The 21,538-nt window shown below is 48.4% G+C and overlaps 1 protein-coding gene across 2 annotated transcripts in view; it reads left to right on the top strand.

Moving 5' to 3' along the window:
- HDLBP (high density lipoprotein binding protein) overlaps positions 1–21,538 on the top strand; it is a 91,831-nt gene that overhangs the window by 48,421 nt on the left and 21,872 nt on the right. For both annotated transcript variants that reach the window (XM_034782141.1, XM_034782142.1), the window contains exons 10-22: positions 655–759; positions 1,301–1,379; positions 2,135–2,274; positions 2,625–2,729; positions 2,926–3,039; positions 3,469–3,555; positions 3,725–3,856; positions 4,942–5,160; positions 6,274–6,495; positions 6,808–7,026; positions 9,727–9,865; positions 11,015–11,169; positions 19,404–19,508. In XM_034782141.1, the coding sequence (XP_034638032.1) occupies positions 655–759; positions 1,301–1,379; positions 2,135–2,274; positions 2,625–2,729; positions 2,926–3,039; positions 3,469–3,555; positions 3,725–3,856; positions 4,942–5,160; positions 6,274–6,495; positions 6,808–7,026; positions 9,727–9,865; positions 11,015–11,169; positions 19,404–19,508 (1,821 nt within the window). The remainder of the gene's footprint in view (positions 1–654; positions 760–1,300; positions 1,380–2,134; positions 2,275–2,624; positions 2,730–2,925; positions 3,040–3,468; positions 3,556–3,724; positions 3,857–4,941; positions 5,161–6,273; positions 6,496–6,807; positions 7,027–9,726; positions 9,866–11,014; positions 11,170–19,403; positions 19,509–21,538) is intronic.

Below are 21,538 nucleotides of genomic sequence, written 5' to 3'. Positions count from 1 at the left end.
GCCTTTCCTTAGAAAAATGGTCTCTGCCCTTTCTCTCCGAACCTCTCTAAAGGTGTCTAGATCTCTGGTAAATATTATAGGCTTGTCGCTAGAAATGGACGGGAATGGAGAAGAGAGTATCCTTCTTTACAAGATGCTCTTGCAGTTGGGATCAGTAATACCATTTTTCCCTTCAGAATATCTCCTTTTTTTATATAGGTTCAAATAATCAGTAAGACAGGCTGAATTCTCCATATGAAAGTTTGTGCAATTCTTATTAAACAACCTCAAGATGTAGTAATTGCATTTCTGTATGGTGCTGTCATTCACGGGCTTCAAAGGGTCAGTAAGCTGATTTTTTTTTTTTTTTTTTTTTTCCCCTCCCCATCTGTAAAATGGAGATCATAGGTGGAGTGAGGTGCCCAAAGTCATTCTGGGAGTCAGGAGTAGACCCCAGGGCACCTGCTCTAGACACTCAACCATGTGGCCTTTGATATAGGTGGTCATCCCTTCATAAAAATAAGCAAAGGATAACATGCAACTTGTGTGCTCCCCAAGTTGGAGGGAAACAAATCAGCCCTCAGCAGCAGAGATGGATGGCTTTGTCATGGCCAGCAGCATTGATCTGGGTTGCGCGTCTTGAAGCTTTTACGGCTTTCCTTGTCTTGTTTAAAGGTTCATATCGAGTTCACTGAAGGGGAGGATAAAATCACCCTTGAGGGACCCACAGAGGACGTGAATGTGGCTCAGGAACAGATTGAGGTCATGGTCAAGGATCTGGTGAGTTGGCATGTTGTAGCTTCAGTGGGGTAAGGCTCCGAGCTATTGTAAAAGTAAGAAGAATGCAGAGATGGCAGTAACAAGAAACAAGGGCCAGCTTGCAAATCCTCTTTCATAAACATTATACCCGCAGATGGGGGACAGGGATGTGACAAAAAGCAGGCAGTTTAGACACGTACAATGAGTTGAAATTAAAGCATTCATCATGAAGCATCCTCTGACTCTCAGTAATTTGCCTTAAGACTTACTAAGAGATGAAGTGGTGTTGATGCAATACAAGAAGACTCTTTCAGGTGGTGGTAGCTGCCCAAGAGAAGGCTTTCACTTTAGGACTGGTGAGATTGCATGGCGGCTTAGTGTTTCACACACTGGGCACTACTAATACAGACCAGAGTAACTTAATGATGCTGTTCAACTCAGCAGCAGTAGGAGTGTTTGTGATTAGTTGTCAAAGGGCTAGCATTGATAGCCAATTATTATGGACAACAGATGCAAGAACTAGTGCTCTGCAGTCTACCTAACCCTGCACTGCTCTTTGCAGATAAACCGGATGGATTATGTGGAGATCAATGTTGACCACAAGTTCCACCGACACCTCATTGGAAAGAATGGAGCCAATAGTGAGTGAGATGCCTTTTTATGGGCAATGTAATATGCTCTTACAGCTGTATTTTATCCATCTCCTTAATCTTCATTAGACAGTGGCTGAAATTCCACAGGCTGTATTAATATCACATGTTGTCTTTACACTGATCAGCAGCTTCTCAAAAGGGCTGTTCACTCAAGGAACATTAGATGAGGCGCAAGCTACAAGACTTATTTTAACTCTTGAAGTTGTCCTGGAGGATTAGATGAGTGTAAAACCTCTTCATCCAAGATGAGAGGCCTCCCTCCAGATCAGGGTGGAGAGTTAACTTAAGAGGAAAGGTTTAACTAATAGAAAAAATTATCTGGGAAGATGGTCCTGGAGAGTAGATTCTAAGTTCATGCCTATTTGTGCCTGCAGAAGGAACATCTGATTCAAGTTGTTGTTGTTCCAGGAATAAAAGTGGCAGATACTGCATTCCTTGTATCTGTAGACGCTGTGCTGTCTGTTCTTTTAGGTTCTTGCTGAGTGTTTTTTATTGTGCAATAGACAATCCTACTTTTTGCTGAGCTCCCAGGTGGAAAAGCTTTACCTCACCACCTCTTTTTAAAAATCCCCCTCTTCTCCTCCCCCTCCCCCCCCCCCCCCCCCCCTTTTGGAGAGGCTGGCCTAGGGTTCAGGTAATCCCTATATGAGAGAACTGTTGTAATGACACCTCCTAGCTTCCAGTCCTGCACTGGTAGGTGTGACAGAATGGACGAGTGTTTCAGCAAAATCTTTCTCTTGCAGTTAACAGGATCAAAGATCAGTACAAGGTGTCTGTGCGTATTCCTCCAGACAATGAGAAGAGCAACCTGATCAGAATTGAAGGAGACCCTCAAGGTGTCCACCAGGCCAAGAAAGAGCTGCTGGAACTTGCTTCACGTATGGTGAGCAAGAAAGCACCACAGAATTGACTTTGACTAACAGAGACCCCATTGGCAATGTGTCTATACCATTTCTTATGACTACTTCTGGAATTAGAGCAAAGGTGGCCTTTCCTCACAACCAGCACTTGTGTACCATACTGTACTCTTGCTGGAAGCAGAGTAAATTTGTTTGTCTATGGGTGTTTGAGTCCACTTTTCAGCTTTAGGGAAAAGTAGCTCTAGTCTGGCATAGAAGATGAGTTATCTGAAAGACGTGACTGCCTGATCAATTGCCATCCCGCAAAATGAAGTAAATAAAGGGCATGGAACTCATCCTGATGAAAACATAATTGTCATCTATATGTTCTCAGGAAAACGAACGTACCAAGGACCTAATTATTGAACAGAGATTCCATCGAACCATCATTGGGCAGAAGGGTGAGCGGATCCGGGAAATCCGAGATAAATTCCCAGAGGTAAGGCTTCTCCTAGCAAGCTGCAATTTGCAATTTGTGTGTCACTCTGTCCCTCCTTAGCAAGAATGTTCTTTAACACAAAGATCCTTTCTACTGAAGGGTTACTGATTCTTGGGACAGAGGAATTGTGCTGTGCTATGCCAATCACACCTTTGCATGTTACGTGATTCTGCCATTAAGTGACCACCTCTTGCAGGTTATCATCAACTTCCCAGACCCAGCACACAAGAGTGACATTGTCCAACTTAGAGGACCCAAGAACGAAGTGGAAAAATGCACAAAGTACATGCAGAAGATGGTGGCAGACCTGGTATGAGAGCTTCCTGTGTTGTCTTCCCCACCTCCCAGTCTTTAGTTTTGGGACAGAGGATAACTCTGTGCTGACATCACACTTGAGCTTTGTCTGAAACCTTAGAATGTACAGCAGATGGGTGAGACACCTGCATTGTGCTGATGTTTAGTAATGAAGGGACAGCTCTTCTTCCAGTGGCTCCAGGATAACTGAGTGAGAAGGGGATCACCTCCCAAACCCATAGCTTCAGTCTGTTTTTGAGTTAATTTACTTTTCTGACCTTCTCTCATCAGCAGTCAGGCAACTTCTAGGCAGAATGGTAAACAAAGGCTCTTTTCCAGGTGTTTTAAGAAATCCTAACAGAAATAGAAAGGGTGAGGCATGACCAAGCTTGTTGGTGTGACTTCATCTCCTCAGCTAACTAATTCTATTCTTTCTCTTTGTAAGGTTGAAAACAGCTTTTCTATTTCTGTTCCCATCTTCAAACAATTCCACAAGAACATCATTGGGAAAGGAGGTGCCAACATCAAAAAGGTGACGTTGCTACTGGCCCTCAAATGTTCTACAAAGTTCCTTAATTCTCTCTGCCTTCAGCTACCTTCCACTCATCAATACCACCTGCTTGGTGGTGAAGTAAAACTTAGCCTTCCAGAGCTTCCTCCTCCATGCTCAACCTCAAACATGTATTTGTTTCTTATTGCAGATCCGTGAGGAAAGCAACACCAAGATCGATCTCCCAGCAGAGAACAGCAACTCGGAGACAATCATCATCACTGGCAAGAGAGCAAACTGTGAAGCCGCTCGCCACCGAATTCTCTCCATCCAAAAAGAGCTGGTAACAGGAACTGGTTAATTTAAGGTGTTATAAAAGGAGCACAGAGGCCTGACAAAACATAGGTGACTTGACATCACCTTAAATACACACAAACTATGCAAACTAATTATACAGGAGGTAGTTAAACTTAAAGAATCCAGTCTCTTATGTGTTGAGTTCATGACTTGAATGTTAGCATGCTTAAGATCAAAGAGCCCAGCTTCTCAGCAAAAGATACTTATGGTCCTTTCCCATGAGGTTCTTGTCTTATGCCTAATTGTCTTGGCAGTTTCTTTAGTCAGGCTTCCGTATCCAGCTTATTAGGTTGCAAATCTTGAGAGCTGATGCTAAAAATCCTATATTAAAGACAGCTGAACTCAAGGAAACTTTTAAAAAAAAAAAAAAAAAAAAAAAAAAATTCTTTCATTGTTCAAATTCTGAATGTTAACCGTGCTAGCAACTGAACTGCTTAATAAAATGTTTAATACAGAGGTTGCTTTAATTTGAGACCAATCTCCCCAGATAATTGAGGACCACCAAATTGAACTGAGTCCTCAAAACATAGCAAGCTTTGTCAGGTCACCAAAGTAGGCAAAAAATCTACCTGCCTAATCCTGAGAACATCTAGGAAAGACGAGTCCAGGATACAATTTCCAGTGGTATGTATTGCAGCCACTTGTCTCCATGTGGAGGTTTTCATGAATCCAGCCAATACTTCTGACCAGAATCTTTTTGAATATACATTATTCATTTCTCTTCTGAGGGAAGCATCATCTACTAAAACTCTTCTTTGTGCCCAAAAGGTAACCATGCCATGGGAGGGGGGGTAATACTTTTCCCAGTGCCCATTATTGTGCTGGGAGACTGGCATGTGCAGGCACATCCAGCTGCTGCTTGGCAGATATCCCAAATCCTCTGCTCAGATTTGCTTTTTAATAAGCGGTTGTGTGGTCATCTCCCAGTACTGAAATCCCCAATAATCTCAGTATTCTGATATCCGCAGAAGAGGAACAGACTGCGTGGGTCTGCTTCCCCCTTACCTCAACAGTCTCCTCCCAACAAGTTGCCATACAATCCAACCTTAATGCCCTGGCTTCTTCTCCTAGGCGGACATCACAGAGGTTGAGGTCTCCATCCCCTCAAAGCTCCACAACTCTCTCATTGGTGCCAAAGGTCGCTTCATTCGCTCGATCATGGAGGAGTGTGGTGGGGTCCACATCCACTTTCCCACAGAGGGCTCTGGCAGTGATACCGTCACTATCAGGGGCCCTGCTCAGGATGTGGAGAAGGCCAAGAAACAGCTGCTGCACCTGGCAGAGGAGAAGGTGAGCCCTGCAAATAGGTAGAAGGATCAGAGCCAACCAATCTCTTCCCTCTTAATGTGTGATCGATCCCCCTCTGTGTGCCTTACCACAAAGAGGTGCTGGGTGGGGTGGACAGTATAAGGGGGGCCCTGTCTTTTGGGTCACTATACTCCTACTGTAAACGCAGTTGGAACACTGGTACCACCACTCCTAGGACAAGAGGCCCTAATCCTGGTGGTTTTCCAGTTAGTAAAAGAACTAGCTGCTTTGCCAGCAAAGTAACTTAACCCCTTTGTTTGATTTGCCCTTTGCTCAAATGCCTCTTTGGGTCAGGATGAAGGAGCAGAAACGTTGTCCTCTTCCACACACCCCCACCCCACATGGAATTGAAACACACTGGTGTGTGACTGGAGTTAGTTAAACTCAGAGAGGCAACTTTCCTTCACTCCTCCCTCCTATCTGGCCTTAGCCCATGCCTGCAGATTCCAAATGAGTGGCATTATTTTTTCACATCCCTTGATATAATTACAGATGTAATTAGGGTCTCAAGTGACAGGACGTTACTCTAAGATGCATGACTGGCCACTTTATTTATTAACAAAACTTTCCTGGAAATGGCTGCCTGGTGAAAGTGCTGTGTACTCTCATGTTATGGGCCAGACTCTCAGATGCAGTAAGCCTGCATAGCTGGCCAGTGGCGTGACACAGGCTTATCCTGCTATGGGTTTGGCCCATCTTGTGAATGAGCAGTTCTCTGGCTCACTTGGTCCTGCTCCCGTCTGCTTTCAGTACCATTTTAATCCTGCTGCATTCTTACTGGATTGCGTTGTGGCATATCTGAAGTAAGGTGACATCCTCCCAAATGCAAGTTCTCATGGTGCAAACATTCTGATGCCTGGAGAACATGAAGTAACATCTCTGATCTTGCAGATACCAGAATGCTTCTAGTTTGTTTTTACTTTGAAAGATTGGATTTCTAGGCTGTCACACTAGTCATGCTTAGCCAAATGTGCATGTACACAAATTTATTCCAGAAGTTTCTCCATATATTCTGATGGTGAAATAATTGTGTTTGCATGTACTCTTGAGTACTCATTTGTGCTTTGTTCTCTGGCGGGGGCTGACCTCCATTAGCAAACTAAAAGTTACACAGTGGACCTTCGTGCCAAGCCAGAGTATCACAAATTCCTGATTGGCAAAGGTGGTGGCAATATCCGCAAGGTGCGTGATAACACAGGGGCCCGCATCATCTTCCCAACCTCTGAAGACAAAGACCAGGAGCTGATTACCATCATGGGGACCGAGGGGGCTGTCAAGGAGGCTCAGAAGGAGTTGGAGGCACTCATCAAGAACCTGGTGAGGGAGGCTTCCTCCATTCACTTCCGTCTTTCTAGCCACACTTCCCATGTGTGTTTCTCTGCAGCGTAGGTGGTAGCAGGTGCTAACCTGTCAGTTGGGAGGAACTGCTTGGCCCTGGATATGGATGACATGTCTATTTGAGAGGCCCTGGTAGGAGCTCAAGAATTAAGATATGCATGCTCTTCATTAGAGAAGTGGGTTGTGTGCAGTGTAGAGGAGTGTCCCATGTTGTGAGCTATGGAAGGGATTTTTTTAATCCAGAAGTAGTGCAATGAATAAACATCACTGTGTAATGTCTCCTCTCCGCAGGATAATGTGGTTGAGGACTTCATGGTGGTGGACCCCAAGCACCACCGACACTTTGTAATCCGGAGAGGGCAGGTTCTCCGTGAGATTGCTGATGAATATGGTGGTGTGATGGTCAGTTTCCCCCGCTCTGGCACCCAGAGTGACAAGGTCACCCTCAAGGGAGCAAAGGACTGTGTGGAGGCAGCCAAGAAACGCATCCTGGAGATCATTGAGGACCTGGTGTGTGTCCCAGCAGGCTTGTTTTATTAAGAGGCAGCCACTCTATTTCTTGCATGTATCACAAGTCCCTTTTCTGTACCACCCCTCCTCCCCCAAAAAATCCCCTGCTCCATGTAATGTGGAGGATCCTGTTTTTTGCCCAGTCTCTGACCTGAGGAACCTGGGGCCCATGTGACCTGCCATAGTGTATCTGACACTCTGAGCCTGGGTCAAAACCTAGGAATCTCCAGGATAACCCCCTAATTAGATCCTAGCCTAGGAAAGGTACCTGGCCTCCCCAGCGGCCTGGCTGGGAGGAGATATACATCCCCTTTTGGCCTTCCCTTAGCCAGCCGTTTGGGTTGGCAGTTTCTTCTCGGCCAAGACTCTGCTGTGTTTCCTGTGCACTTCAATTCCTTAATGCCTATGAGTCCTCCTCCGCTCAAGGTCCCTGCCTCCCCTCTCATTGTAGGAGCAGAAGGGTGGTGGTTAGGGGTCCCTAATTCTCTTCTAGGTATCTTTCTGGCTTGCTCAGTTCAGCCCTTTGGTGTCTTCTGGGGGAGGTGAGGAGCTGTACTTTCAACACTGTCTTATTAAAGAGTAGCTTTCACTTGCTCCCGACTCTGACACATACCGATCTGGGAGATGGTGCACAAAGCACTTCAGGCAGTGGGTGCTAACTTTGGGGTTCCTGGCTCAAGAATTGGAGCCAATCCTCCCAAGGCTGGCTCTTACAACTCACCAGCAGGTAAGTGCCTGTGCTCTTGTCCTTGCCTCCAAAACAAGCTGTTCCCCAGCCTCCCTCCCCCTGAAGAGCCTCGTGAAGGAGAGGTATGCACATGGAAATGGAGTTCTGGTCTGTGGCCCTTAGTCAGGTGTGGGGTAGCTTTTGGAGGACAGGCTGTCTTTTGTTTCTTGGACACGGAGGTACAAGGGATTCTGGAAATGTATTGGACAGAATAACTGTTGCTCTGTCCCAACTAGGGCTGTCGATTAATCGCAGTTAACTCACACGATTAACTCAAAAAAAAAAAAAAAAAAATCTAAATATAGAGATATAGATATATAATCTCATGACTAATTGCAGTTTTAATCACACTGTTAAACAAAAGATTACCAATTGAAATTTATTAAATATTTTGGATGTTTTTCTGCATTTTTCATATATATCTTGTATTGTGTGTTTTAATTGAAATCAAAGTATGTATATTGATTACAAATATTTGCACTGTAAAAATGATAAACAGAAGAAAGTTTTTTTCAGTTCACTTCATGCAAGTACGGTAGTGCAATCTTTGTCCTGAAAGTGCAACTTACAAATGTAGATTTTATTTTTTTTATTTTTGTTGTTGCATAATTGCACTCAAAAACAAAACAATGTAAAACTTTGGAAGCTACAAGTCCACTCAGTCCTAATTCTTGTTCAGCCAATCATTCAGACAAACAAGTTTGTTTACATTTTCAGGAGATAATGCTGCCCTCTTCTCAGTTTCTGGTAACATTGTAAATAAGAACAGCTATTTGCGTGGCACATACGCTAAACATTTGTATGCCCTTCATGCTTTGGCCACCATTTAAGCGGACATGCTTCCATGCTGATGACACGTGTTTAAAAAAAAGTTAATTAAATTTGTGACTGAACTCCTTGGGGAAGAATTGTATGTCCCCTGATCTGTTTTACCCTCATTCTGCCATATATTTCATGTTCTAGCAGTCTCGGATGATGACCCTGCGCATGCTTTCATTTTAAGGACACTTTCACTGCAGATTTGCCAAATCTGCAAAGAAGGTACCAATGTGAGATTTGTAAAGATAGCTACAGCACTCGACCCAAGATGTAAGAATCTGAAGTGCCTTCCAAAATCTGAGCAGGACTAGGTATGGAGCATGCTTTCAGAAGTCTTAAAAGAGCAACGCTCTGATGCAGAAACTACAGAACCTGAACCACCAAAAAAGAATCCATCTTCTGCTGGTGGCATCTGATTCGGATAAGGAACATGCGTCTATCCGCACGGCTTTGGATGGTTTTCAAGCAAACCCCGTCATCAACATGGATGCATGCCCCCTGGAATGGTAGTTGAAGCATGCGCATCTGGCACATAAATATTTTGCGAGTCCGGTTACAACAGGGCCATGAGAATACCTGTCCTCACTTTCAGGTAACATTGTAAACAAGAAGCAGGCAGCAATATCTCCTGTAAATGTAAAAAAAATTGTTTGTCTGAATGATTGGCTGAACAAGAAATAGGACTGAGTGGAATTGCAAGCTCTAAAATCTTACTTTTTTTTTAATGCAGTATTTTTGTACATACTTCTAAATTTGTGAGTTCAACTTTCATAATAGAGATTGCATTACATTACTTGTATTAGGTGAATTGAAATACTATTTTTTGTTTTTTTACAGTGCAAACGCTTGCAATCAAAAATAAAGTGAGCATTGTACACTTTGTATTGTGTTGTAACTGAAGTGAATATATTTGAAAATGTAGAAAACATCCAAAAAATATTTAAATAAAAGGTATTCTATTAACAGTGTTCTTGACAGCCCTAGTCCCAACCTTTTGCCTCCACCCTGCTCCCTTCCTGCCTATGACACACATGACTCTATGAACGTGCTATGATGACAAATCTTTGAGAATAGCATTTTGATCAAGTGGGAGGGAGTGCATGACAATAGGTGTCACCTGAATAATTCACCTGCATTCTCTGTCAAACATGCAGGAAGCTCAGGTGACAATAGAGTGCACCATCCCCCAGAAGTTTCACCGCTCCATCATGGGCCCCAAAGGTTCCCGAATTCAGCAGATCACCCGCGACTATGGTGTTCAAATCAAATTCCCTGACAGGGAGGAGAACCCAGGTATGATGCTTTTGAGAACTCTACTTCACTAGAAGCTGAGGCTGTAAGAGTGGCTGTTCCCTACTTCAGTGTTGCGGGGGTGCTCTGAGCTACCCAGATGGCTGGGGGTTGTGCTGCTCCTTCAGAGGGAACCCAAGTCATGCAGTTTAAGTCCCTCCCTGCATAGGGGCGATGTGGGCAGGAGGGAGCCTTGCCAGTGGACACTGCTGCTTTGAGCTGTGCAGTCCTTAGCCTTCCTCCAAGCCTAATACTAAAACGGGCAACCATGACAGCATCTCGTTCTCAATATGGACTAGAACTGCTGTCCTTTTGCTTCTGTCTCCTTTTGGCCTGGTTCTTAAAGGAGCCTAACTGCAATGGCAGGAGAGAGCTATTGTTTGGTGTACAACAAACAGCAGTAGAGGTTCTATAAACTTAGTCTTTTACCTTTTAAACTCTTTTGGAAATGGAGAACTTTTAAACAAACCACCTTTCCTTACCCTTCTCCGACTCCCCCAAGTGAAAGGAGAATAGCTTGTTTGCTCCACTACATATTGCCAAGTTTGGTCTCTAATGTATATACCACACACAGCAAGGCTCATTGATTCCTGGCTGCCTTAAGTTTAACTGCACATGTTAAATAAGGTGTGAGGGAGGGCTGAGAGAGGGGGACATCACTTGGAGGTGGTGAACAGAGCATGAAACTAGACAACAGTCCTGATGGATGTAGAATATGCTGCTTTTAATATGAAATATTCTGGGTCTGTGCACTGAAAGAAAAGCAACTGGGAATGTGGATTCTCAGACAGCAATGCTGGACTATGTGTAATGCTTATTACAATAATCTGCTGCTGCTGGGTAAGCAGGGGGTGCCATGCAGAAGGGGCAATAAGAGGAATTCTTTCTTGGGCTGGAGAGAGGCTGTTCTCCTATGTACAGAGCAGGGCATAATAGTAGCACTGATGATAGGTAACCTCTTGTACTAATGAAATGCTATTAAAATCTCACTTTCTTTATGGTGAATGTCTGTCGCCCTCCCTGTGTGCCTTGGGGTCCTGCTGAGCAAGGTGGAGGGTTGGTACCGATCTCTGTGGGAGTAATACCACTTACAGAAACTCAATTCTGTACTCGCTGAGAAGATTCTTATTCTGTTTGTTTCCATGATCTCAGCCCCTGCCACAGAACCAGCCATGCAGGAGAATGGAGAGGAGAGTGGGGAAGGAAAAGAAGCTAAGGAAACTGATCCCACTTCCCCAAAGAAGTGCGACATTATCATCATTTCTGGCCGCAGAGAAAAATGTGAGGCAGCCAAAGAGGCGCTGCAGGTATGTGGTGCTGCTGGGTCTCAGCAGGACTCTCCAGGCTCTTGTAATCTGCTTGTGCCCTGCAGCAGGAGGCTCTTTTGAATTCTCTGGGCTCTGGTACCAGGTGGCCTTGCTCAAGTTGATGTCCTCCTGGGGCTAACGTGGCATAGGTAGATTATGTAGCCTAGAGGAAAGGTGTCTAGGAAGGAGTATGGCAGAAAGGAGTTTCGGAGTTATAGTGGACCACAAGCTAAATATGAGTAAACAATGTGATGCTGTTGCAAAAAAAGCAAACATGATTCTGGGATGTATTAACAGGTGTGTTGTGAGCAAGACACAAGAAGTCATTCTTCCGCTCTACTCTGCTTTGGTTAGGCCTCAGCTGGAGTATTGTCCAGTTCTGGGCACCGCATTTCAAGAAAGATGTGAAGAAATTGGAAAGGGTCCAGAGAAGAGCAACAAGAATGATTAAAGGTCTTGAGAACATGACCTATGAAGGAAGGCTGAAAGAATTGGGTTTGTTTAGTTTGGAAAAGAGAAGACTGAGAGGGGACATGATAGCAGTTTTCAGGTTTTTAAAAGGGTGTCATGAGGAGGAGGGAGAAAACTTGTTCACCTTAGCCTCTAAGGATAGAACAAGAAGCAATGGGCTTAAACTGCAGCAAGGGAGGTCTAGGTTGGACATTAGGAAAAAGTTCCTAACTGTCAGGGTGATTAAACACTGGAATAAATTGCCTAGGGAGGTTGTGGAATCTCCATCTCTGGAGATATTTAAGAATAGGTTAGATAAATGCCCATCAGGGATGGTCTAGACAGTATTTGGTCCTGCCATGCGGGCAGGAGACTGGACTCGATGACCTCTCGAGGTCCCTTCCAGTCCTAGAATCTATGAATCTTTATTGCATCTAAACTTCCTGCCATTTAATGACTTGCAGGGTGGGTGTGAATTGACCTAGCCCCATAGGTGTTAAAGGCTCCAAGCAGTAGTGGGAGTTGCTTATGCATAAGACTTGTCCTTTCAACCCTCCCCCATAATACAAGAGCAATCAGTGTTTTCTGTATCGTTCCTCAATAAAGTCACTTCAAACCTTTTCCAGGCTGACTAGTTCCAGCCTTCGCAAGTTCTCATCATCGCTAAGGCCATGTCTCGACTACAAAATTAAGCCGACCTAACTTAGGTTGGCATACAGCTGCCACAGTAATTACATGTCTACATTTTGCTTCTTGTGTCAGCGGTGTGTCCTCACTAGCAGTGCTTGTATCAATTGTACTGTCAGTTTGGGGCATTCTGGGACTGCTCCTGAAAGCCAGTAACCGTTGACAAAAGCACTACAGGGTCAACACTGACACTGCGTTGACCTAACTATGTTGACTCTGACACTCATGGAGCTGGAGCTAAGTTGGCATAGCGGGGCAATTACATTGATGAGAGCAAAATTTAAGTATAGACACTTCCACAGTTAGGTCGACATAAGCTGCCTTGAATTATCCTAACTCTAATAGAGACCAGACCTAAGTGTTTCCATCCTTAATCTAATGACTTTCTGGGCCTTTTCAGCCTCCACTATATTTTAAGGTGAGGCTATGAAAATGAGACGCTGTACTCCAGAGGAGGCACCATTGTTAATTCTGAGGGTTCTTTAGTATCCAGTGCATTCTCATAGCTTTCACTGCTGCTGTTAGGCTTTCTTCTTGACCTACCCACGAAGACTTCCTGGTCTCTTTCCTAATGAATGGCTTAATGATCTTTTGATCAAATGTATTAAACTCTGCAGGATTGAGGAAGTGCCAGATCTTTCTTCCTTTCAGGACAGGTGTGGCTAATCTAAAGCACAGCAGGGCTGTCATTCAAAAGGCTTTGGGAGAAACTGACCTTGGATATTAGGAAAAAAATTTTCTTCTTCAAGTGATTGTTCACGTCCATTACACATTAGGTGTGCGCGCGCCGCGTGCACGGACGTCGGAAACTTTTTCCCTCAGCGGCTCCCGTCGAGCCGGCAGGGCCCTCCGCTTCCCACCAGAGCGACGCCCCACTCTAGGGTGTATATATATATCCCTGCAGGCCCGACCCTCCCTCATTTCCTTCTTACCGTCCAAGGAGGCGTTGGAACAACTCTGTCTCTCCTTTGAGAGCGTCCCTTAGCATAGTCGTTAGTGTTATCTTTACAGGTGTTAGTTCTTTATTAGCTAGTGTTAAGCTTAGCAGTTAACAGTTCTTTAGAAATACTCAAACTTCATGTATTAGGTGTTTGGTCAACCCCGGCACCGTCCCTGGGCGGCGGGGCATGCCGCACACCCAAGGCTTGTGCCACATGCCGTAAGCCTATGCCATTAAGCGATCCACACGACTCGTGTCTCTGTTGCCTGGGGGAAGCACACCAAAAAGAGCGCTGCAAGATCTATAAGGCTTTCAAGCCCAGGACTAAGAAAGAGAGACCTTCGCCTTAAGCAGCTGCTCATGGAGATGGCGTTACAGCCCTCCACTTCAACGGCACCATCAGCCTCGGTGCGGAGTGCCCCGGCATTGGTCCGTGATCCGGCGGGGCACCCTAAGCTCACGGCACCGAATCAGCGAGAACACCTCCGGCATCGGTCGTCTTCGCCGACAAAATCGAAGGGCCAACCTAAGGCCCGAAGACGCTCCCCACATAAGAGGGCAGCACCCACGAAGACCTCGAGTGCATCTAAGGCTGTTGCGGGCCTGGCACAGGTCCCGGTGTCAGTGGCTCTGGCGCCGAAAGGCCCGTTGAGCCCCGGGATAGGCGCGTCGAGTGGGGAGGAAGGGCTGGAGGAGCTTTTGGAGCAGCCCTCCACCCCGGACACATTTGAGGCAGCAAAGGACCTCGTTGAATTTTCCTCTGAGGGCCCCATCCAAGCTAAAGACGTTCCGCCGAGACTGCCATCCAGAGGCAAGCCGCAATGGTGCGCCCATCATGGTCGCCATTTCGGCACTGTTCAAGGCACTGGTCCCAGTCGAGCTCCACCTTGGTGGACTCCCGGCTTCCCTCCATGCAGAGAGCTCCACAGCCGTCAGGCCTCAATAAGCGGCTGGCACCGACCCAGCAGCCCTACTCAAATAGGCACCGGGACATGTCAGTTACACGACCCCCGAGACCGCCCACCCATAGTCGTTCCCGATCCCGTGGTCACTGGTACCGATCCAGATCAAGATCGGCAAGACGCTACTCCAGGTCCCGGTCACGGAGGCACTACTCCCCGACCCCAGACCGGCACTGCCGTGGCCTTCCAGATAACCGTCCGTGGTTTCGGACGCAGACTCGGGCCAGAACGGCGGATATGCCTACAGGGCACAGGCCAGTAGGGACCACGAAGCCGCTTGGCATCCTCAATGGGGCCAGCCAGGACAATGGCCATTCTGGACCCCTTGGGCCTACCACCAGCAAGGCCCCCCGTCCAGGACCTCAAGATCTGGGCCCTCGGGACACCGGTCCCGCTCTCCGCAGTGGCGCCCACCCTCTCGCAAGGAGGCCACGGTCTCCAGACCACCAGAGTGAGAGGAGGCAGACTTGGCACCGAGCCCGGTACCGTCTCAGACTCATGTCATGGGACGGGCCCCAGAGGAGCGCCCGATCGGTGAGCAGTTGCAGGAAGACGAAGATGCGCAAAAGGCCCTGACCTCTTCCTCCTCTCCAGACGAAGCCGTGGCGGGCACAACAGTGTCTCGCCCTCCTCCGATTGATCATCGGGCTCACCAGGAACTGCTCCGCCGGGTAGCCCTCAATCTGGGCTTGCAGGCGGAGGAGACAGTAGAGCAGGAGGACCCCATGGTCGACATCTTAAGTCCGGAGGCCCCCAACAGGATTGCGCTCCCGATCATAAAAACGGTCCAGTCCAACTAAACAGTATGGCAAACACCGGCCTCCAGTGCACCAACTGCGAAAGGCGTGGAGAGGAAATACTTCACCCCATCTAAAGGGTTTGACTTCCTCTTCTCTCACCCAACTCCCTGTTCGCTAGTCGTCTCTGCGGTCAACGAACGTGAGTGTCATGGCCAGCAAGCCCCAATCCCCAAGGCCAAGGAGGCGAAACACTTGGACTTATTTGGGAGAAAAGTCTACTCGTCCAGGGGCCTCCAGTTGAGGATCACTAATCACAAGCGATTCTGAACAGACACAACTTTAATTCTTGGGCATTAGTCTCCAAGTTTAAGGAATCCCTGCCTTAGGACTCGCAACCTGAGTTTACGGCTCTAGTGGACGAAGGGAAGGTGGTAGCTAAAACCTCCCTACAGGCCTCCCTTGACTCTGCAGACGCAACTGCTAGGACAATCGCGTCGGGGGTAGTAGTGAGATGCCCGGCATGGTTACAGGCTTCTGGCCTTCCACCAGAGGTGCAAAGCACCCTTCAAGACCTTCCGTTCGAGGGGTCAGGCTTGTCTTCAGACCAGACGGATGCCAGACTACATAGCCTCAGACTCTCGAGCGACCCTCAACTGGTTGGGAATGCATACCCCGGTGACACAGAGGAAACCCTTCAAGCCCCAGCCACCACAGAGGCAGTACCACCCTCCTCCTCGACAGGAACCGTACCGCAGACGCAGCAGGGATAACAGGCGGAGACGTAACAATACGCCTAACCAGGGCCAAAATCATGGCCAAGGCAAGCCGCAGCCAGGAAATAAACCAGGGTTTTGAAGCTGCGATCAAGGACGGCGTACCACACTATTCCGGATCCACCTCCTATGTTTCAGGGACCGCCTGTCCCGTTTTTACCGTGCTTGGTCACATATACTTCGGACCGCTGGGTCCTGTGCACGGTGGAGGTGGGCTATACCCTTCAGTTCTCCTCGCCCCCTCCCTCCCATCCCCCTTCCCAGTCCCTCTTCAGGGACCCCTCTCACGAGCAACTCCTCATGCAGGAGGTGCGGACCCTCCTCGCAGTAGGAGCAGTGGAAGAGGTCCCCCCGGACCTAAGGGGGAAAGGATTCTACTCCCAGGTATTTCCTGATTCCCAAAGCAAAAGGGGGCCTCCGTCCCATTTTGGACCTACGCGGACTAAACAAATTTCTGATCAAAACACGTTTCCGTATGGTCTCACTTGGACCTATTATCCCATCCCTGGATCCGGGGGATTGGTACGCTGCCCTCGATATGAAAGATGCGTATTTTCACATCGCCATCCACCCGGCCCACTGGCGGTTCCTGCGCTTCACCATCAACCAGCGCCATTTTCAATTTACGGTCCTGCCCTTCGGCCTGGCAACGGCCCCATGGGTGTTCACAAAATGCATGTCCGTGGTGGCAGCTTTTCTTCGGAAGAGACGGATGCGCGTGTACCCGTACTTGGACGACTGGCTCCTCGCGGGCAGGTCGGAGGCTGAGGTCTGCTCCCACATGACGCTGGCTCTACAGGTGTTCTGCAAGCTCGGCCTACTGGTCAATGTGCCCAAATCCTCACTGATCCCCACGCAGAGACTGGACTTCATAGGAGCAGTCCTGGACTCGGTGGTGGCACGGGCAAGTCTTCCGGTGTCACGGTTCTTGGCCATTCAAAGGGTCATAGGCTCCGTCCAATTTCCCACGACTACAGCCAGGTGCTGCATGCAACTCTTAGGGCATATGGTGGCCTGCACACATGTAGTCAGACATGCCCGCCTAAGACTCAGGCCATTACAGTTGTGGCTGGCCCAAACGTATCACCCCAACAGAGACCCTTTAGACCTGGTGGTGACAATCCCGGCTCAGGTGTTGAACTCCTTCCGCTGGTGGCTTGATCAGCAGCAGGTTTGTGAGGGGGTCCCCTTCGCTGCCCCGCAACCCACTCTGACGTTAGTAACAGATGCGTCGGGCCTGGGTTGTGGGGCGCACCTGGGGGACCTGTGGACCCAGGACTTATGGTCCAGGGAAGAAAAGTTGTTTCACATCAATCTGAAGGAGCTAAGGGCGGTTCACCTCGCCTGTCAGACCTTTCACACCACCATAGAAGGCCACAGCTTGTCAGTTCTGACGGACAACACTACCGCCATGTTCTACATAAACAAGCAGGGCGGGTCCCGATCCTCTCCCCTCTGTCGCGAGGTGCTCCGCCTATGGGACTTCTGTATAGCCCATTCAGTCCACCTAATCGCAACATATCTCCCAGGGGTCCAAAACGGGTTAGCAGACCACCTCAGCCGGTCCTACCACATGCACGAATGGGCATTGAGACGGGACGTTCTGCATTCGATCTTCCAGAGGTGGGGGTTTCCCCTGGTGGATCTCTTCGCCACCAAGGACAACAGCCAATGCCCTCAGTTTTGTTCTTACCAGAACCTCAGCCCGGGCTCGCTGGCAGATGCCTTCGCGATTCCGTGGGGCAGGAGCCTGAGGTATGCCTTCCCTCCATTCCTGCTCATCCACAAGGTCCTCCTCAAGACCCGCAGGGACAAGGCGGCAGTCATCCTCATTGCCCCGGCATGGCTATGCCAGCATTGGTTCATGACCCTGCTGGAACTGTCCATAACCGCCCCGATTGCCCTCCCCCTCCATCGTGACCTCATCACACAGGACCGAGGTCGCCTACTCCACCCGAACCTACCGTCGCTACATCTCACGGCGTGGTATCTCTCTGGCTAAACGATACGGAGCACAGGTGCTCTCACCAGGTCCAGCAAATTCTCCTTGGTAGTAGGAAGTCCTCTACAAGAGCGACCTACCTTGCCAAATGGAGGAGGTTCTCCCACTGGTGTGAGCCTCTGCGGGCCTCGGTCCCGTCAATTCTGGACTACTTGCTGGACCTCAAACGTCAAGCGCTTGCCCCCGCCTCAATTAAAGTGCATCTGGCTGCCATATCGGCGTTCCATCCTGGGGAGTTGGGAGTTTCGGTGTTCTCCAACCCCACAGTAGCCCGATTCCTAAAAGGAACTGGAAAGGGTGTTTCCCTATTCGCACCTGCCGGTCCCTGCATGGAATCTCAACCTGGTCCTAACTAAACTCCATGGGGCCACCCTTTGAACCCTTAGCCTCTTGCTCTCTCATGCATCTCTCATGGAAGGTAACGTTTCTCGTGGCCATCACATCGGCCAGGAGGGTATCGGAATTGAGAGCCCTCACTCGGAACCTCCTTATACAGTTTTTCATAAGGATAAGGTACAACTGAGGCCACACCCTAAATTCCTTCCAAAGGTGGTCACGCATTTTCACATGGGCCAAGACATTTGTCTACCGGTGTTCTTCCCTAAGCCCCATACGGACCCAAGCCACCGCAGCCTGCATACCCTCGATGTCCGTAGGGCCTTGGCATTTTATCTAGAGCAGACCAGGCCATTCCGCAAATCAACTCAACTGTTTATTGCCATTGCGGAGCGAACGAGAGGCCAGCCTATCGACGCAATGCTTGTCAGCTTGGATTGTGCTTTGCATACGCACATGCTATGAGCTCGCCAATGTACCAGCCCCGGAGATCCGGGCTCACTCGACTAGGGCCCAAGCGTCCTCGGCGGCTTTCTTGGTGCAGTTTCCACTCCAGGAAATCTGTAAGGCGGCTACCTGGTCGTCGGTGCATACGTTCACAGCCCACTACGCGATCCATCATCAGACCAGGGAGGACGCGGTGGTCGGCAGGACTGTGCTTCAATCGATTTGTTCCTTGACTCCTACCCTCCTCCAATGGTAAGCTTGTGAGTCACCTAATGTGTAATGGACGTGAACAATCACTCGAAGAAGAAAAAACGGTTACTTACCTTCTGTAACTGTTGTTCTTCGAAATGTGGTGTTCACGTCCATTACACTCCCCACCCTCCTTCACCTCTGTCGGAGTCACCGGCAAGAAGGAACCGAGGGAGGGTTGGGCCTGCAGGGATATATATACCCTAGAGGGGGGCGCCGCTCTGGCGGGAAGAGGGGGGCCCTGCTGGCCCGACGGGAGCTGCTGAGGGAAAAAGTTTCTGACGTCCATGCACGCGGTGCGCGTGCACACCTAATGTGTAATGGACGTGAACACCACATCTCGAAGAACAACAGTTACAGAAGGTAAGTAACCGTTTTTTCACTAGGAGGGTGGTGAAGCACTAGAATGGGTTACCTAGGGAGGTGGTGGAATCTCCTTCCTTAGAGGTTGTTACGGTCAGGCTTGACAAAGCCCTGGCTGGGATGATTTAGTTGGGGATTGGCCCTACTTTGAGCAGGGGTTTGGACAAGATGACCTCCTGATATCCCTTCCAACCCTGATATTCTATGATTCTATGAAACTTGCCCCTTAACTCTGCAGAGTGTTTCTGCTGCATAAACTCTATGCTCTTCTTCCCCCCCATATAGGCTCTGGTTCCTGTCACCACTGAGGTGGAAGTGCCCTTTGACCTTCACCGTTACATCATTGGTCAGAAAGGAAGTGGAATCCGCAAAATGATGGACGAGTTTGAAGTAAGCTGGGTTTTGTCTCCCTCCTTTTCCTGGATCCCAGAGATCCTGTTGCTGTGAATGCGGCCTTTTGGGAGTGCCAGGAATATGGCCAAATCCATGGCCCCAGCAGTCACTAGTGTGCCACTGGTATGGCAGGTACTGGACAACAAGTGTTTGTTTGATTCAGCCACTAGGAAGCTGCAATAAGAACACGAGTCTAGTATTTGATCCCTCCTCCCTTTCCCCCAGGAGTGGGAGGAATGGGCTATGCACTGAAGTTCTGAACTGAATCACTCCGAAATGTCACCATCTTTCTGTGACAAATTTTGAAAGAGAAAGTAGTTTAGGACATACAGGTGAATGGTGATTGGGATAAAATATAACATGGATTTACAAAAGGTAGATCATGCCAGACCAACCTGGCCATACTATGCCATCTTTCTGCGCTGCTGCTGGTGGCAGCACTGCCTTCAGAGCTGGGCTCCCGGCCAGCAACCGCTGCTCTCCAGCTGCCGAGCTCTGAAGGCAGTGCCACCGCCAGAAGTAGTGCAGAAGTAACGGTAGCAGTATCGCAATCCCCACACAATAACCTTGTGAGGCACCCTCCCAACTCCTTTTTAGGTCAGGACCCTATAATTACACCCCTATGAAATGTTAAATAGTTGGAATAATGAAATTTATGATTTATTTCAAATCCAATGACACTGAAATTGACCAAAATGGACCATGAATTTAGTAGGACCCTAGAGATAGGCCATATGTCATTGTATGAAATCCCATCAGAGACTGCTAGTAGCAAAAATCCCCAGTGGCCAGAAACGGGTCACTAGATGGGGAGGGCTCTGAGTTACTACAGAGAATTCTTTCTCAAGTATCTGCCTGGTGGGTCTTTCCCACATTCTCAGAGTCTCACTGATGGCTATATTTGGGGTCCAGATGGAATTTCCCCCCCAGGTCAGATTGGCAGAGACCCTGTTTGTGTTTGTTTTTTGCCTTCCTCTGTAGCCTTGGGGCATGGGTCACTTGCAGATTTAAACTAGTGTAAATGGTGGATTCTCTGTAACTTGAAGTCTTTGCCCATCTCTAGTTTAAACTACGGCAAGCGGGCCACATCTGTCCTCCGGGATGGTCTTGCCCTGCCAGTCCCTTGAGCTCCCGGCCAGGAAGGCTAGCCCCCAGCCCCTCCCCTGCTGTTCCCTCTGCCCCTGCAGCCATGCCACCGCATGGACAGTGCTGTGGAGCGGCAGCATGTCTAGCTTTGGCTGGGCGGCGCAGCTGCCAGACATGCTGCTCTGAGCGGCATGGTAAGGGGGCTGGGGCAGTCCCAGAGGGCAGTCAGGGAGCAGGAGGCAGTTGGATGGGGCGGAGGTTGGGGGGGGGGGCAGTTGGGACGGGGAACGGGGGTTGCATAAGCATGGGAGTCTGGGGGGCCGGTCAGGTGTCGGAGCAGTCAGGGGACTGGGAGCAGGGGGGGGTTAGATGTGGGGTGGGGGGTCCCGGAGGGGGTGGTTAGGGGACAAGGAGCAGGGGGGGGGGTTGGATGGGTCGGGGGTTCTGAGGGGGTTAGTCAGGGAGTGGGAAGGGGGAGGGGGGAGGGGCCAGGCTGTTTGAGGAGGCACAGCCTTCCCTCCCTGGCCCTCCGTACAGTTTTGCAACTCCCATGTGGCCCTCGGGCCAAAAAGTTTGCCCACCCCTGCTTTAAACCATGATTTGAGGAATTCAGTAACTCAGCCAGAGGCAGGGTGGATAAAAATCAATGATTTTGTTTTTTAAATCAAAATCTGTTTTTTGTTTTTGTTTTTTTATTTAAATCTGTTTTGGGTTTTTTTATGCTTTTTGAGGGGAAAAAACTGATAGTTTTAATTAAGATACATTATAGTTCAAAGAGATCATGGAATAGGGATTATAAATTCTAATTCTATAGTATGACAATATATTCATGTAATGTATAATAAAAGTTTTGTAAATGAGTTCCAATAGTTCACAGCTTAGGGACCCAATCTTATGGGGTTCCAGAGGCTTCTGTATAGATTATTTAGGTTAATCTTTTT

Source organism: Trachemys scripta, chromosome 9, assembly GCF_013100865.1.
Source record: "Trachemys scripta elegans isolate TJP31775 chromosome 9, CAS_Tse_1.0, whole genome shotgun sequence".
In the NCBI taxonomy this organism is placed as follows: Eukaryota; Metazoa; Chordata; order Testudines; family Emydidae; genus Trachemys; species Trachemys scripta.
The sequence above is the reverse complement of the archived record's forward strand: the minus strand, read 5'-3'. Positions and strand labels throughout refer to the sequence as shown.